General features: G+C 40.0%; 1 protein-coding gene across 1 annotated transcript in view; it reads right to left on the bottom strand.

Annotated features, from left to right (window-relative positions):
* Positions 1 to 17,682, bottom strand: part of DHX15 (DEAH-box helicase 15) — a 57,411-nt gene extending 39,729 nt beyond the window's left edge. Inside the window, exons 1-3 of the mRNA XM_033213899.1 lie at positions 17,405 to 17,682; positions 9,352 to 9,787; positions 3,769 to 3,962 (exon numbers count right to left, since the gene is read on the bottom strand). Coding sequence (XP_033069790.1) covers positions 3,769 to 3,962; positions 9,352 to 9,787; positions 17,405 to 17,475 — 701 coding nt within the window. The 5' untranslated portion in view covers positions 17,476 to 17,682. The remainder of the gene's footprint in view (positions 1 to 3,768; positions 3,963 to 9,351; positions 9,788 to 17,404) is intronic.
* Between the last annotated feature and the right edge of the window lie 403 nt (positions 17,683 to 18,085).

The raw sequence follows: 18,085 nt of genomic DNA on the forward strand, positions 1-18,085 counted from the left end.
AATCCAATTGTCTTCCCACCTAAACTTATTCTCAAATCATTCTTTCATATAAACACCCATATTCTGCTTCAGAAGGTTAATTACAATGTCAAACTTTTTATTACATTTTTATTTGCTTTAACAAGGACAGGGACTAGATTCACTTTTCATTATTATACCTAGAACTGCCCAACACATAGAAGGTACTTAATTATTAGCTGACTGACGAATCATTACATGTATAAATTATTAGATTCCTTCAACATAAAAATCTCTAATTTTATAGCGTAGGAAAAAATAAAAGGAAGCGTATCACCTAAAATAACAGTAAAATTACCTACCAAATTAACTTCAACCATTATGTTTTTCTACACACACAAGATTATTAAATTGTTTTCTTCTCTAAAAAATTACCAGCTCCTTCAAAAAACAGAAGGTGATTTCCTGAATTAAAATATGTTACAACCAGGCTGCATGTGGTTGGGTGCCTGTAATCCCCGCACCTGGGGAGGCCGAGGCAGGCAATCACAAGGTCACGAGTTTGAGACCAGCCTGGCCAATATGGTGAAATCCCGTCTCTACTAAAAATACAAAAATTAGTTAGGCGTGGTGGTGGGTGCCTGTAATCTCAGCTACTTGGGAGGCTGAGGCAGGAGAATTGCTTGAACCTGGGAGGCGGAGGTCGCAGTGAGCCGAGATCGTGCCACTGCACTCCAGCCTGGGCGACAGAGCAAGACGCCCTCTCAAAAAAAAAAAAAGTTACAACTACAGAAAAATGCTTCTTAAAATCCACTGCAAAAGGGCTACACCAGAAGCCAACAACCTCTCCTTCCTTATATCAAAATGAATCAGGTTATTTTACACTGACTAGTCACAGATACGGCAATATATTGTTCCCTGATTGGTCAGCTATTTAGGTATTTCATTGGGTTTTTTCTTCATAATTTCCACTCCAAGACAACAGGAAAGTATTTTGCAAAAAGAACGTTTCAGAAGAAAAGGATGGGGACAAGCAAACACACAAAAATGGAAATATAAAAACCATTTAGGAGTGGCAGTTTTGTAAACTTACTTGTCCACTGAGACGGGGTAGCTACTTAAGGCTGGACTAACAGAGTGTGCACTAAGTTATACTAGATCCAATCTTCTGAAAAGAGCACAGTATCAGATCTACACCCTAAAATTGATGAAAAGGTATCCCAAACACTAAAGAAACTATCTTATGGACCCTTAATCTATATGGGGACAATTTAAAGATGTATTATTTAGCTAAAATGCTCTCAAACTATGGTTAAATTCTGTGCTCCTCAAGCAGAATCTGCCTAAGTTAGCCTCTTTACCATCCTAGAGTGAAAAAGTTCGCCCTGGCTACACAATGGATATATAAGTATTTTATATCTATACACGAAAAGAACTACATTTAATGAAACATTCCCATTAGTTAAGTTCTTCCTATTAAACAGCAAAGAGTTACATTAGAAATTTTTAAATTTTAAGCTTACTGTAATAATACACTCCTTTACTTACATTACTTAAAGGCAACACTAGGTGAACTCCTAAAAGAAACCCCAATAAGCTTACCCTGTCTTAAGAAAGCTTTTAAAAGTAGTTATAACCTCTAGAAACTGCTCCATAAAAAAAATTACTATGCCAAAAATTCTTTGTTTGAACTATAAAATCTGTTACTTGTCATTCCCTATGAAGTGAACCAAAATCTTTCAGAAGTACTCATCTTTTGAAAGCCTATCCTCCATCCACTTCCTACTACACATACACACAAGCACCAATATTGCATAACTTTCTTGCATCCCAATTTCCAAATTCTGTTCTCAACTCAACTGTGGCTTACCAAGAAAAATTCAATGCAATGTGAATCAAGTCAGAATAATGATATTCCTCCTAAACATGAGTAAAATCTCCCCCTTATTATCTTTAAGTCCTTGACATTATCTGCGTTTTAAAGTAATATAACATAATGAGCTATGATTTTGCTTATGTAATTATTGTTAATTATACTATAATTACCAGTGATCAATAACATGGTATCATCAAACTACAAGAATTTATTCAGTGAAGATTAAGGTTTAAGTAAAAAATATGCCCCATAAAGTCGTAAGGATAAGCTTATTTAAGTATTTTACAGTTCAACTGCTATTAAATATCACACTGAATAAAAAGTTCTAATAAAAGTAGATAAACCAAAGAATTAGAAAAAACTGACACAACTATTGAATGAAGACTGGATATTTTGATCAAATAAATTGTTTTAAGTTATAATAGCTCTGTTTTAAGAAACTATCTCAGAGATACACACTGAAATATTTATATATATAATTATTTGGTATATAGGATTGCTTCAAAATAACATGGGACAGGCAAAGGGTTTGGGGATATGAATTAAATAAGATTGAAATAGTTAAAAATCGGTGATAAACACATGCGGTTTATTATTCCATTCAATTTCTGCGGCCGGGTGTGGCAGCTCACGCCTGGAATACCAGCACTGTGGGAGGCTGAGGCGGTCAGATCACAAGGTCAGGAGTTCAAGACCAGCCTGGCCAACATAGTGAAACCCCATCTCTAATAAAAATACAAAAAGTTAGCCAGGCGTAGTGGCACACGCCTACGTCACAGCTATCCAAGAGGCTGAGGCAGGAGAATTGCTTGAATCCGGGAGGTGGAGGTTGCAGTGAGCCAAGATGGTGCCACTGCACTCCAGCCTGGGCAACAGACTGAGACTCCATCTCAAAAAAAAAAAAAAAAAAAAGAGAGACTCTTGTTTCATTTATTCCATTAACACTATATATCTCTCTGACAACAAAGACTCATATCACTGCCTACACAACGCTCCAAAATGGTTTTTAAAAACCTCAGGGAGAAGATTACATAGATATGATTTTTTATTTTTATTTTTTTAAAGAAATGTGGTCTTGCTATGTTGCTCAGGTTCAAATGCAGTAGCTATCACGGCATGATCAGAGTGCACTGTAGCCTTGAACTCTTGGCCTCAAGCAATCCTCCTGCTTCAGCCCACCAAGTGGCTAGGAATAAACAGGCATATGCCACTGAGCCCCACTCAAACAAGTCATGTTTAAAAGGACTTAAATGTCACATAAATACAGAATAAGCAGAAGCAACCAGAGGGAAATAAGACTTGAGAAAGAATCACTATCAGGTAGCATATATCTCAACTTATGCAGAATGCAAGTGTAAGACAATAAAAAGTTGGTAGAGTTAAAACATTAGAAAGCTCAACATGGTAGTCAATCATCTGCACCACAGCTACAGAGGAATGAGGTCCTAGAGGCAGCTCTAAGAGTGTGTTACAGAACAAAAGACTCCTCTTTTTAGCTTATAACAGATACACGGTAATAAGTGCATAATTAACATTAAAAGTCCCCTCTCCCCTAAATAAATCATATCCCATCCTATACATTCTTCTAAAAGTATTTATCTTTTACTAAGACATGCCACTTTCCTTTTCTTTCACAATTAAGTCATACGCCATTGTGTCTACTAAAACCACACATTTTACAGTATCAGTAACATTTCACCTAAAATGCAGAACCAAGTAACTAAAATCTGACCTTTGAACTTCAATTTCTACCAAATAGCTATATATTACCAATAATCTATAGTTAAAATAAGGTCATGTGGTAAGTCTAAGAAGGCCTACTTTGGACAATTCTAAATTTGGATGACATAAGCCTGCACTAGCAAAGTCTTCTACCTAATGGCAGAAAATGCCAAACAGAGAAAGAAAAGCATCTTTAAACATATAGTACTTACTTAAGAATGGTTTTCGCACTACTGCAGTCTTCAAATCGAATGGAGTAACCAACTTCCTGGCCCAACATTACATCCATTTCATCAGCAACTCTCTGAGCCACACTCATTGCAGCCACTCTCCTGGGTTGGGTACAGGCAACTCCTCTCTTGGGTCCTGGTAATGATCGCATGTACTCCACACACCACTGCGGAATCTATCAAATAATTTCACATTTAAATTAATTCTATTCTGCCTGCATATCAAGCATATGTAACATAAAACACTTTATCTCATTCCAATGATTTAAAAACAAATTCAATTAGGTAAATGACAAAAAGATTTGTGACTCAAATCTTGTAACAACACAAGCTCTCTAAACCAAGGAACAGTCATGTATAATACTGATATGACACATACCCCTGAGCTGGGTATACACAGTCAGAGATGCACTCGACAGGGTGAACTATCCCATCATGAAGTATTTCCCTATGCAATTTTAAAAACTCCAACTTACTACAAATTCTACTTTATAATGTTTCTAAGAAAGTGTAACTTTTAAATTCTTATATAATTTGAGTTGCAAAATCAAGTAGAAATCATATCCCCTTGTAACTCTGAAGCTGTACTTGTATTTAATTCAATTCAAATTTGGTTGATAAGCCAGCAGAACCTAACTCTTAGCATCCCACTCTTTGGTAATCCTATCCTTTTCCCCTCAGGAGCAGTATGCACAATGGCAGCACCTTAGGTACCATCTTAAAGTCAATTTTAAGAACTGCCAGTCTCAAATTTAACAGGACCTAGAGCAGTACCACTTCATTAAGGGTGGCCAAAGGGGCGGGGGACCCCCAAGCACAAGTTAAGTTGGGTGCCTTGATGGTAGTACATTTCCCCCCCAGTTCCATTATCAACATAGCTAATGGATTCCCCAGTTTTACAGTTTTCCAGTCACTTAACTGGAAAAGAACCATGGGGAAAATGTAAGTGCTCACATTAAATGGAAATCTACTGCTGGAAGAGCATAATTGGTTTACATCAAAGTTTCCAGAAGCCTATCAGACTCTAATGCTACAGGAAACACGGAGTTTTCTGCACAGTATCAGTACAGTAAAACTGATGAAGAATATTGGTAGCTGCACTATTATTATATTTTAGTTAGGTTGCTTCTGCAATTTGGGGGTAACTTGTCACTGACAAGTATCTGAAAGGGAGGGTTAATTACGCTGATTCTCTAAAACATCATATATATCTTTAAAACACTTTAAATGAATAAAAATAACTAAAGGAGTGGTATCTATCGGGTTCTGTAAATCCACAGACCTATATATATATCCTCAATTCGGCAACCCTTTCACAAGGGCAAAATGTACTTTCAAAGATCTAGAAAGTGAAATTCAAAAACCACTCACTGGTGAACTAAAGATATTTAAAATTAATTCAAAATTCTCAAGGCAAGAATGTTCAGATCTTTTGTTTGTTTGTTTGTTTTTTGAGATGCAGTCTTACTCTGTTGCCCAGGCTGGAGTGCAGTGGCACAATCTCAGCTCACTGCAACCACCGCCTCCCAGGTTCAAGTGATTCTCCTGTCTCAGCCTCCCAAGTAACTGCGACTACAGGTTCATGCCACCACGTCTGGCTAATTTTTTGTATTTTTAGTAAAGACGGGGTTTCACCATATTGGGCAGGCTGGTCTCGAACTCCTGACCTCAGATGATGCACCTGCCTCGGCCTTCCAAAGTGCTGGGATTACAGGCATGAGCCACCATGCCTGGCTAAGAATTTTCAGATTTTTAAATTCACTCTGCTAAAATCGACAGCTTACCTCCACTTGAAAAACAAGACCAACAAGTTAACTAGCAGCTCTCAGGACCCCTGTACACTCACTCTGAAAATGACCAAGGATGCCAAACTACTAATAAATTTACTGTGTTAAGAAATTAAAACTGAAAAATTGCTAAAATATTTATGAATTGCTAACAATAAAACCTCATTCTGTTTTAATACAAAATAACACTTTCTATAAAAATGACTACTTTTCAAACAAAAAAACTTAGCTAGAAGAGTGCATTTCCTTATATTTTTACAAATTCTAGGACCCCTGAAATCGTTTCAAGGACTTTTAAGAACTCCCAGGCAATAGCTGGAGAACCAGTCAGTTAATGCATCTGTTCACATTTCTAAGGAAAATAACATTAAGAAGAGAAGGAGGTCCTGAAATATGTAGGCTACTGGTGTATTCAAGCCAGGGATGATCAGTTATATTTTTTTTAAGACAGAGTCTCACTCTGTTGCCCAGGCTGGAATGCAGGGGCGCAATCTGGGCTTACTGCAACCTCTACCTACAGGGTTCAAGTGATTCTCCTGCCTCAGCCTCCCAAATAGCTGGGATTACAGGCATGCGCCACTATGCCCAGCTAATTTTTGTATTTTTAGTAGAGATAGGGTCTCACCATATTGGCCAGGCTGGTCTCAAATCCCTGACCTCAGGTGATCCGCCCGCCTCAGCCTTCCAAAGTGCCAGGATTACAGGCATGGGCCACCGCACCCAGCCAGGACTAAGTTATTTTAAAGCCATTCCTCCTTTTCAGCTTCTTCTCTTCCTCCACTTGAGGTCATCTTACAAACTGATCCTCGGTGTTCTAGTCTTCTTGTTTTACACAATATCCTGTGAAGTTTTATATGTTCTAGCTTCTAATATTAACTATAATTCATCAATGCCAATCCTAACTCTAGCTTCCATCTTAGAGCTAACGGTCATTTCCACCTAGTTAGTATCTCAAATTCACACATTCAAAAGCAAAACCATTTCTCACCTTCCTCCAAAATACTTGTTAATTCCTAATATCCTGACTCCAATCCATTCTTTATTTTCTATTCCCATGGCCCTTCACAGAATAAAAACTTTTGTTATGACCTCTTACATGGTCTATCATCAATATGTTCACTAGATAGGATTTTTTTTTTTTTTTAAATCCTCATCATTCCTCTTCAGTTCAAGAGCTCTGATGGCTTCTAATCTATGTAAGATATATTAAGGCTCAACTTACAGCTGCAGTCTCACCTGCCCCACCTCCACCTTCCCAAACCCTCTGTATTCTGGCCACAGCATATCTGCATTCCCTTAGCTCAACATGTGTCCTTGCTCACACTGTCCCTTTGGCTGACCTAGCTTCAATTCCTTACTCATGTGCAGTTATGTGTCTACTAAGCAGCAATGTGAAACATCTTTACTGTAGGTCTGTCAAAAGTAAAAGTAATGGTCGGGTGCAGTGGCTCAGGCCTGTAATCCCAGCACATGGGAGGCCGAGACAGGCCAATCACTTGAGGTCAGGATTTAGAGAACAGCCTGGCCAACAAGGTGAAACCCCATTTCTATTAAAAATACAAAAACAATTAGCCAGGCATGGTGGTGCACACTTGCAGTCCCAGCTACTCAGGAGGCTGAGGCAGGAGAATCACTTGAACCCAGGAGGAAGAGGTTGCAGGAAGCCAAGATTACATCACTGCACTTCAGCTTGGGTAACAAGAGCGACACTTTGTCTCAAAATAATAAAAAAAAAAAAGTTAAAGTCCTTACTTTAGATTTTGTTTAGAGAATTTTTCTGACAAGAACAAATCACCAAAAAAAGACTGGCTTTAATGGTTTGAGTCAAAGTTTAATAAAAGTATGTTAGGAAACATTCAAATGAAATTCACTTTTTAAACTGTTTGGTTTCCCTTCAAATCTCCCTGATGTGCTGCAATCCTAAGTATTCAAGTATCTTTACCCCTCTAAAAGTCAAATATTAATCCAAATAATCACAAACCTCATCTTGAGTTGACCTGACCTCCTTCTACACTAACCATTAATAAACTCATCTCTGAAATGAGGCTACCTATATCAGACCACAGAATAGCAGTATGAAATATAACTTTAGATATAAAGACAAAGGTACAAAGTTTTAAACGTTGAGCCCACCAAAATCCACAACCCAACCCAGGACAATCTGCTAAACCTAAGTTTCTCATAAACCTAAACCTCATTTTGCTCATCTGTAAAGCGGTGATGAATATCTTCCCTGCAGGATTATAGAAAAATGTAAATAAGCTAATACATGTAAAGTATACAGTGTCTGGCTTTACCCAAATGTCAATTAAATAGTAAGTTCAGAGTTACAGTCTTTCATGTATTCTGAAAATTCTTTAAATTTCCGTAAGGTGATTTTTGAATACCCTAACATCAATTCTAAGTTTTCCTTCATTAAAAAAGAAAAATTGGGAAGGCTAAGGCAGGAGGATTGCTTGAGCTCAGGAGTTCAAAACCTCAACTCTACAAAAATTTTATTTAAAACTTAGCCAGGCACTGGTGGCACATGTCTGTGATCCCAGCTACTTGGGAGGCTGAGGCAGGAGGATCCCTTCAGCCCAGGAGGTTGAGGCTGCTTTCACATCACTGCACTCCAGCATGGGTGAAAGAGACTCTGTCTCAACAACAATTAAAAAGAAAAGACAAAGTTACTAAGGCTCAGTCTGTAATAAAAGCTTCCTATTTTTGTTGCTACAGTATCTTCAAAATGTCTATGCACATGTAACTTTAGAAAAAGATAAACTGTGTATGCAGTATGTTCAACCTCTGCATGGTAAGACAGGTTAATTATTAAATTTGCTTCAATACTTTTCTGAATTTTTCAAATTTTCTACAATGATCAGGGACCGCTACTTTTGAAACCAAAAGAAATTTTTAATTGATGGTTCAGGCTTAAGTGTATAAAGAGTTACTTCTCACCCACAGCAAGAAAATGCAAATTAAAAAGTACACTAGAATGCAATTTTTCACCTATTGGATTTGTAAAAATTCAAGTTCAATAATACGTTTTAATAGTTTCCCACATATGTTCTCATACATGCTCATGGAAAGGTAAATTAATACACTCCCTCTGGAAGGCTATCCAGCTTTCTGTATCACAATTACAAATGATCTTCTGACCCAGCAATTTCTGATTCCTACAGAAACACTTGCCCATGCAAAACAACCATGGGAAACAGCCTAAAAGTCTATCAACAGGGGTCTAGTTAATAATAGCCCATCCGTGTTTAAAAAATATCCTAGATATATTACAAATAAGACACTAGTAACAGTGTTTAGTTCTATGGGGAGGGATGACTAGATGGACAAAAGTCATGAGTATAGACTTCACATTCTTTTAGCACTTCATTTTTTCGAAAAATAGATACTTGCATGGCTCAAGATACTATATTAAACACAAACAACAAAAATCTACCCAAGTGGTTGATTTCTCCACCCAAGCACCAGAAAATAAACTGCGTGTCCCTAAATCTGTACCGCCCTAGAGTCAAAATGGGTGCGAAAGCATCACTCTGCCATACTTAAGGTAACAAAATTTGAAAAGCACGCACCACTACTTTCCCCTAGACTCAGAGGAGAGAGGTACTCTCTATAGGATTTCCACTCTGAAATTCAGAGTGCCAATTAAACATCAAAGCAGCTATTCTTCAAGATGTTCCATAGGACAGACAAGGGAAATGACCACCAGAATCAAATATGCAACGTTTGCTAAACTTAAACATAAATGAAATATGTACCATGGTATACAGTAACTCACCTGTGTTGTTTTACCAGACCCGGTCTCACCAACCAGTACAAAGGACTGATGTCTAACCAGAATATCTGTAAACCTATCCTTGTATTCCCAAACAGGGAGCTGAAGCCGTTTCTTTAGAATATCATAGTATCGAGGAGTATGGGGTAAGTTGGTGAATGGATTAATGCACTGTGGAAGTGACGTGTGACCTGCATGTCCGGCGTGCGCTGAATGAGCAGAATGTGTCGAATGCGTTGAATGCGCTGAGTGGGTTGAGTGAGCTGAATGGGAAGCTTTTAAAGGTGGTAATCCAGCACTGATAAGCATAGCATTCGTTGAAGCTCGCAACTCCTTCTCCTTTTCTTTCTCCCTCTCCCGCTCTCTATCTCCTCTATCGCGTTCTCGGTCTCGATCTTTAGACCGATCTTCACGATCCCGGTCTCGATCTCGATCCTTCCTAAAAACAAAAATTTAGAATTCAGATTCTGAATTTTAAGCAGAATGTTCATGCTAGTGTTATAATCACAAAGACAGTAAATGTCCAAAATTCAAATGAGTAAAAAAGCCAACGGATTATGTAACTATCAGAAATAATAAAAAATACCCTACAATCAAGGACTTCTCATTCTCCACCACAAACATCTTTCCCTTCCTTGCTGATGCCTCACCTTCCTTAACTTTTAACGTAAGGTTACAAGAACTCAGTCTGCTGCAAGTAAAACCCCTCCTACTTAGACAACAGAAATCAGATATTGAGAGTAGGATGAAGAAAGGATAGGTCCAAATTGAGCAAAAGAAGATGGCATCTCAATCTTTCTCAAATTCTCCTTCAATTTGTAAAGAGGTACTTTTTGCACTAAAAGTATATTCAGAAGTTAGCACAAACACTGCTACTGGACATAAAGACAACTCCACCTCACATTATTACAGTCAACAGTGGTGGGTTTTGCTCAATACTTTTATAATCCACATTTAATAAATTATTTTAATATTCCTTTCTTTGCCATAGGACAATGTTTGGTTGTAATGCAAAGTGAAAAGAGCATAGTACAATGTTATACATATCAATATCTCAACTAATACAAATATGAATTACAGGACTGCAGAATTTGTCTTTTTAGTTATACTTTCCAGCACTTTCCCAATTTTGTTCAGTAAATGTATACTGTTTTATAAGAAAAACTGAAATTAAAACACTTTTATTCCTTCTTCCTTGTTTATGCTTGCATTTTAACCTTAACAGCAACAGTAAAAAACTGAAAGCACTCTATAAATCTATGTACCTTGGTCTACCATAAAATGAAACATAATCAAATTAAAAATAAGCTTCAATGAATAATATCAAGTTGTTTAACATGTTAAAATTACACAGGTAGCCACTCTATTAAACTTGGGTCAATTTTAAGTAGTCAATTCTGGTATCTATTTCCAGTTATTAGAGATTGACCTTACTAAGTCATTTTAAAAGTATCTATGCTAAGAACTTCACAAGCAGAAGGGCTGCATGTTGTTCATATGCATTGTGGCTGAAAGCAGCCTCTGGGAGACTGGTGGTGGAAATAAAATAAAATAATCTATGCTTGTTCATTCTACTAATCCAGTTTACTACAGACCAACTACTCCAGCAGAGAAACTTGCCTCAAGATGTTTAAACCCAGACTTGAAATCATGAGGCACGATGGAGCTATGACACAAGCCCCTAAACATGTCATTCTTCCTTACCCACAACACACAAAAGTACAAATTCCCTGTGCTCCAAGTACAGTTGTGTGCCATGTACAAATTTACTCAAAGAGAGGAAAAGCCAGATATATGCATATATAAACATGAAAAGTGATTTTCCCCTCTTCCATCCCAATGTTCACCTACAAAACTCAGACAGCCATACAAGCCAGAACTGTATGAAGCCTCTCGTCTCACCTGGCATAAACAGAAAGAAAATCAATGGGAAAGAAAAGTCAATGGATAACTTTAAAAACATAAAATGAAGTCTCACAATTCAATACTTGAGAGTCTGGGCCTACCTTCTGAAATACGCCATCAACCATCTTTGCTTCTCCTGTTTCTGGTCTAAGGTGACTGTTCATTAAATAAGTGTTTACATTGCTCCAAAATGCCAATGAGGTGAAGTTTACAATAAGACTACACAGATATGTACCCATTAAAGTGAGAAACACTGCACTCACATATGGTTCAAATACCAAGCTCATGGAACATACAGCTAGAAAAGAACTCTTAAAGCACATCTGGTCTATACAAAAAGGACTCATGTTTCTAGTACTCACTCAACCATGGGGGAAGGAGGAGATCACAAAAAATAATTCAAACAATTTTCTTTTTTTTTGAGATAAGATCTTGCTCCGTCACCCAGGTTGGAGTGCAGTGGCTCACTGGATCATGGCTCTCTGCAATCTCAAACTTCCGGGTTCAAGTGGTCCTCTTACCTGAGCCTCCTGAGCAACTGGGACTACAGACAGGCATGCACCACCATGCCTGGCTAATTTTTTATTTTTGTAGAGATGAGAGTCTCATCATGTTGCCCAGGATGGTTTTGAACTCCTGGGATCAAGCAATCTTTTGCTTCAGCCTCCCAAAGTGCTGGGATTACAGATGTGAGCTACCATGTCCAGCCTAGTTTAATGATTTCTATACTTCTAGCATAGTACTAGGCAATTAAGACATGAGTTACAAAATTTGGGGGAAGAGCGGTGACAAAGTAAATCATGTATTACATATTGCCTTAGTTTGTTCAAAGTAATACCTATACTAACAAAGATTTTTTTCAGGGGCCCACTTCATCAGAAGCTTCATTACCAAACCAAACATAGGATGTATAAAATATATTCTAAAGATAAAAAGGTTAGCTGCTGATCAAGCAATGGAGACAGCTGTGGTAAAGACAAAAGGAATGCTGGAATCACAGTTGCAAGACACCACCTCAATTTACTGACCTGCTTTTGCATTTTCAGATACTTTTAGTCTCAGATTAAGGTAAGAAAACAGGGAGGATGCAGGAGGCAAATTCAGCCACCTAGAAATGTTGCTTATGGCTCAAACTACCTACCTTCGATGAAAGAGGGAGGATACAAATGAAAGGTCAGTAAAGGGGGGAAATCAAACCCTCCACTTCATAAATATTTATTAACTATTGCGCAATGTTTTCTTTTTTAAACAGGTATTTTTTATGATAAAGGAGTTTGGTTCTTAAAAGTTTACTAGTTGAGGTATAAGGGTTTTTAAAAACTGCTATCAAGTCAGTGCTTCAGACACAGCCACAACACTAGCAGGGAGAGAGATGATATGACACAGTTGTTTAACATACTGTTCTGTACTGTGTCTCAGTTCAATCCTGGCTCAAGACTTAAGCCAACTAGAGGATCACAGTTATTTCTTCCCTTACTTTTTAGATGTGGCTATTAATATGTCTTGTAGAGTATCAAAAGGATTAAATGAGTTAATGTATGTGATGTGCTTAAGTGTTGTCTGGCACATTGCAAATGCCCAACATTGGTTGTTGTTGTTATTATTATTATTATTCTGAGACAGAATCTTGCTCTGTTACCAAGCTGGAGTGCAGTGGTGCAATCTCAGCTCACTGCAACCTCTGCCTCCCCGTTTCAAGCGATTCTCCTGCCTGTGTCCGGAGTAGCTGGAACTACAGGCGCGTGCCACCACACCCCACTAACTTTTGTATTTTTAGTAGAGGCGGGGGTTTCACTATGTTGGCCAGGATGGTTTCAATCTCTTGACCTTATGATCTGACTGCGTCGGCCTCCCAAAGTGCTGGGATTACAGGCGTGAGCCACCATGCCCAGCCAATATTGTCTATTATTAAAGATCTTTTTAAAGTTCTAATATCATGTTATAATCCTACATGGAAGGCAAGATCTGGTGACTCACGCATGTAATCCTAGTGCTTTGGGAGGCCAAAGTGGGAGGATCACTGGAGGCCAAAAGTTTGAGACCAGCCTGTGCAATATATTGAGACCCCATCTCTACAAAAAACTTTAAAATTAGCACAGCTGTAGTCCCAGCTACCTGGGAGGCTGAGGTGGGAAGATCACTTGAGCCCAGGAGTTCGAGATTGCAGTGAGCCACGATCACACCAGAGCACTCCAGCCTGGGATACAGAGGAAGACCCTGTATCTAAAAAATGAAAAAACAAAAATTCTACATGGAATAACAACAGGCACTGAAGTACTGCTAATGAAGATGTAAACTGGTCATCAAAATCATGATATTTTAAATAAGCATTACTTTTTTTTTTAAAAAAAAAAGGCAGAATCTCACTCTGTTACCCAGGCTGGAGTGCAGTGGCACAATCTTGACTCACTGCAATCTCTCCCTCCCAGGTTCAAGCAATTCTCCTGCCTCAGCCTCCAGAGTAGCTGGGATTACAGGGGTGAGCCACCATGCCCAGTTAATTTTTCTATTTTTAGTAGAGACAAAAATACGTTCTACCATGCTGGCCAGGCTGGTCTTGAACTCCTGATCTCAAGTGATCCATTCACCTAGGCCTCCCAAAGTGCTGGGATTGCAGGTGCTTAGCCATCGCACCTGGCAATAAGTGTTGCTTTTTATCTGTCAATCTTACTTCCAGGAACTTCTCAAGGATGTGTGCAAATATGTATGTATAAGGATGTTCATCATACTTCTCATTTATAAAATAGCAACAAGTGGAAAACTTCCTAAACATCAATGAATAGAATACTGGTTAAGTGATGTCATACCTTTACAACTGGAGTACTATGGCAGCCAATTTTTTTTATGTTTTTTTTTTTTTTGAGATGGAGTCTCGCTCTGTTGTCCAGGCTGGAATACAGTGGTGCAATCTTGGCTCACTGCAAGCTCCGCCTCCCGGGTTCACGCCATTCTCCTGCCTCAGCCTCCCAAGTAGCTGGGACTACAAGTATCCACCACCACACCCGGCTAATTTTTTGTATTTTTAGCAGAAACAGGGTTTCACCGTGATAGCCAGGATAGTCTTGATCTGACCTCGTGATCCACCCGCCCTGGCCTCCCAAAGTGCTGGGATTACAGGCGTGAGCCACCACGCCCTGCCTATGGCAGCCAATTTAAAAGCATAATATATACCTACAGTTAATGACATTTCTGAGTGGGAAAAAAAAAAAAGTACAAAATGACACGTGTTGATCCCACTGATGTTAAATTTTATAGCTCATATTTTTGAGTCAATACGCAGGGATCTTAAAAAATGTTCACCAAAAAACGTTCTCCAAAGACGGAGATGAAGATTTTAGGGAATGCCTTTTTTAAACCTTTGAGTATAAACATCTCTTATGTTCCTGTGGTAAGTTCATTTAACCTCATCTACCATATAGGATTGTAGTGAAAATGTGCACGCTCTACAAATGTTATCACAGTATTAACATATTAGCATTACTTTCCCATAAGTAACAGGAAAAAGTCTTATCAGGTGGTAATATCAAAAACCAACATCAAAATGAAAAACGTCCCTAACATGGAAAACTTTTTTCCATACTTCAAAAGTAAGTTGTCTCTTGGTAATAATTGTATAGTGAAGACTGTGGGTTGACAAAAAGAAGAAATGAGGCCAGAATACGCAACAGAAACCTGTAATAACTTCACCTGATTTCAAAGTTAAAATATGTCAGGAATAAAATAAAGCCTTATATAGTTTGGGAGTATTAATGTAAGTGAAATCTCCCACTGAATTACCTTCTCAGTATTGGAGACATCCTATCTGGCAGTGGAGTTTGTAAGACTGACAAGCTTATGCTCTCAGATAAAACCACTTGCTGACTATCAGGACAAAAAAAAAAAAAATCTGCAGGATTGCATGGCAGTCAACAAGTGACTTAAAATTATGGAGTATGAAAAAAATCCTGATGCTGATAAACACTGTAAGTCCACTGTTAAATAAAGCCAGTTCTATGATAAATGGCACTCAAATGACATAGAAATGAGTATTAAAACTTCCCTCTACAATTTCTTATAACTTGAGCATTATTCCAAAGATGAACTCTCCTTTATCCATAGGCAAATTCTAAATAATATACAAGGGAATCATAAAGCTACCATTAGACCCCGAAAGTCGACATGTTTACTAAGGGTATCTGTTTTTGCAAGAGATAGTAAACAATTGCACATACATATGGTGGGACCACTAATCCCAAAAGAAGCATTTTAAATGGTGCACATATGCACAAATACAAATGAATTCATTCATTCCCTCCCAGAATATTTTGTTCCAATCTGACCTCCTGTTAGATATATCCGTTCCAGACGACAGCAATTTATTTTTGCTTCAGAGAAATCGAGAACTAAGTGTTCCCTACTTTACCAACCCATTATAAATGTCATTAAAATAGGCTGTAATGAGTCTTAACTACAGTACTGAACTGTGTGCTGCTGAGTGGAAATGATAAAGGCAGGGTTCCAGATCCTGCTGTAAACTTGCCCAAGCCACCTTAACTGTTCTCCATTTCTCATTCCTTGAGTGGAGCTGTATAGTCTTTTTTAAGTTGCTCCCAGCTCTGAGAGTCTGTGACATACAGCTCAGAGGCATTAACGTTTTGTGGGGGGTAATGGTGGGGGACAGTGATAGCCTAAAGAGAGTCTGTCTTACAGTGTCATTGTCTTTTTACAATGCCTAATATCGCAAACTAAACAACTCAAAAAATTGTGACATGCTTTTGCTTTGTACTGAATAATTCAACATATGGGAAGGTCTCAGAAAGTACACCCTATCCTGGCTTATACTCTACAATGACACTAAACATATCCCTAGAAATCAATTTCAATGAAGAACTTCAGCTGAAAATTTCAAAAAAGCTAGACAAGGGGACTTGACACCGTGATTCTTTATCACAAGTACACAATAAAATGATAAAATTATGCAAAGTAACAAGTACACAATAAAATGATAAAATTATGCAAAGTATTTGGATATTCGGGTTTTTGTGGGTTTTGCCTGAATTATCCAAATAGGTCTTTGTACTTCAGCAATGAAAACACACACGGGACAAGAAATAGATTTTCATGAAACTGCTTGTTAACTGCTGAATTCCTCTGTATCTTTAAGGAAAGGAATCTGGAACACCATGAGTTTGTGTAAGTATTTCAATTCTCAACCTCCACATGGGCGGTGTTTCGCCATAAATACTAAAAACACATTTTGAACACGATCCCTGTGTTTCAAAAGCTACTTATGAAGTGGGACATGCACAGAAAATAAATGATGAAAAGAAAAAAAGAATGCCTTCTAATCCCTCCCCATGGGATGATGTTCGGTAACCAGTTTTAACCAAAGCAGGAAATAGAGGAGATGGCGGGAGCGTAGGCAGAGGGCGGAAGTTTGCTAGTATCTACTTTGAAGTGTTTGAATGGACCGAGGCACGCTCTCTCCCGCCAAACTATACACTCAGTCGCCCCAAAACACCAGCCTTCCAGCCCATCAGGTATTTTACTCCACCTTTTCCTTTCTCCCGACAGGTCCTCTACTCCCACTTCCCCAGAGAACTCCCATTTGCTGGCTTCTCTCAACTGCCGCCACCCCCACCCCAGCCTACATTAGGATCCACGCGCTGCTCTCACTTTCCGCCCTCCGCCTTTCTCGTCTGGAGTGCCTGGCCGCGCCCCCACTCAGGCCCTCCCCACGGCCCCTCTGCCTGGGAAGTGCCTGGTGCCCTTGGAAGCGAATACTCCCGCCGCGCCCTCCCCCACTCTCTCCCCCGGCTCCAGGCCTTCCTCGGGAACCGAAGCCACGAGGTCCGCGGTTCACTCCCGCCCCACGCCCTCGAAAGTGATTCCTGCTCGGTTCGGCCTGGGGGAGGAGACGCCCTCATGGCCACTGCAGGCCTCTCCACCCTCCGGATTGGGTTGGGCACCGGCCCCACCGCACGCAACTCCCCGCGCCCTTGCCGGGCCGAACGGGCGCCGCGCTCCTCCGACCCGCCGCTGGTGAACCCAGCCCAGAAGGAAACAAAGGCTCGGGCTCCAGGACCCGCTCGACCAGGCCAGTCCCAGCCCGCTCCCTGCCAGGACCCCAACAAAGCCCGAGCTGCTGCCTCGCGCCCCCGGCCTGGCTTACCCATCGGTCCCCGCACGCTTCTTGCCAGAGGGGTAATCCTCCCCTAGGTCCAACCGGTGCCGCTTGGACATCCTTGCACTCTTCGAACGGGCGGTTATTAAGGAAGAAAGCTGGCTGCTGTATGGGCACAGTGGAGGACAGCCACTTAACTCTGGAGGACCCCCACCCCTCCCGCTACTACAGCCCACACGGTGCGGCCGGAACCAGGAGCTAAAATGGCGGCGGCGACGAGGGCTGGGCCTGCGCGCGCGCGCGCGCTTCCGCAGCGTGCGTGCGTGCGAGTGAGCGAGGTGCGCGCGCACGCCGCCCAAAGGCGGGAACTCCTGTCCCGCCCGCTACCTCATTGGTCCGACCTTTCTTGGGTCTCCTCCCTCTTCCCGTAGCTTTCCCCTCCTAGGACCGGCTGTTAGGAACAGCCTGAAGGCCTTCACTTTCCATTTCAGTCTATGCTTGCCCCGCTGAGTCGAGAAGTTGAGGAAGTCTAGTCCTAGTTAGGAAATCCTATTCATCTCTATTACCCCGGCTTTAAGGGAATCTCAGACCCAGAGAGGTTGAGAAACGAAGATCGTACAACTAATAAGTGGCAGAGCCGGGATTGGAACCTAGCTATTTAGTAACTCCAGATCTGGAACTTGAGGCCACTGCGCTACTCTCAGTTGCAGTGAGGGGCCGCGTGCGGTG

The sequence above is a fragment of the Trachypithecus francoisi genome, unplaced genomic scaffold (genome assembly GCF_009764315.1).
Source record: "Trachypithecus francoisi isolate TF-2019V2 unplaced genomic scaffold, Tfra_2.0 Lachesis_group1, whole genome shotgun sequence".
NCBI lineage: Eukaryota > Metazoa > Chordata > Mammalia > Primates > Cercopithecidae > Trachypithecus > Trachypithecus francoisi.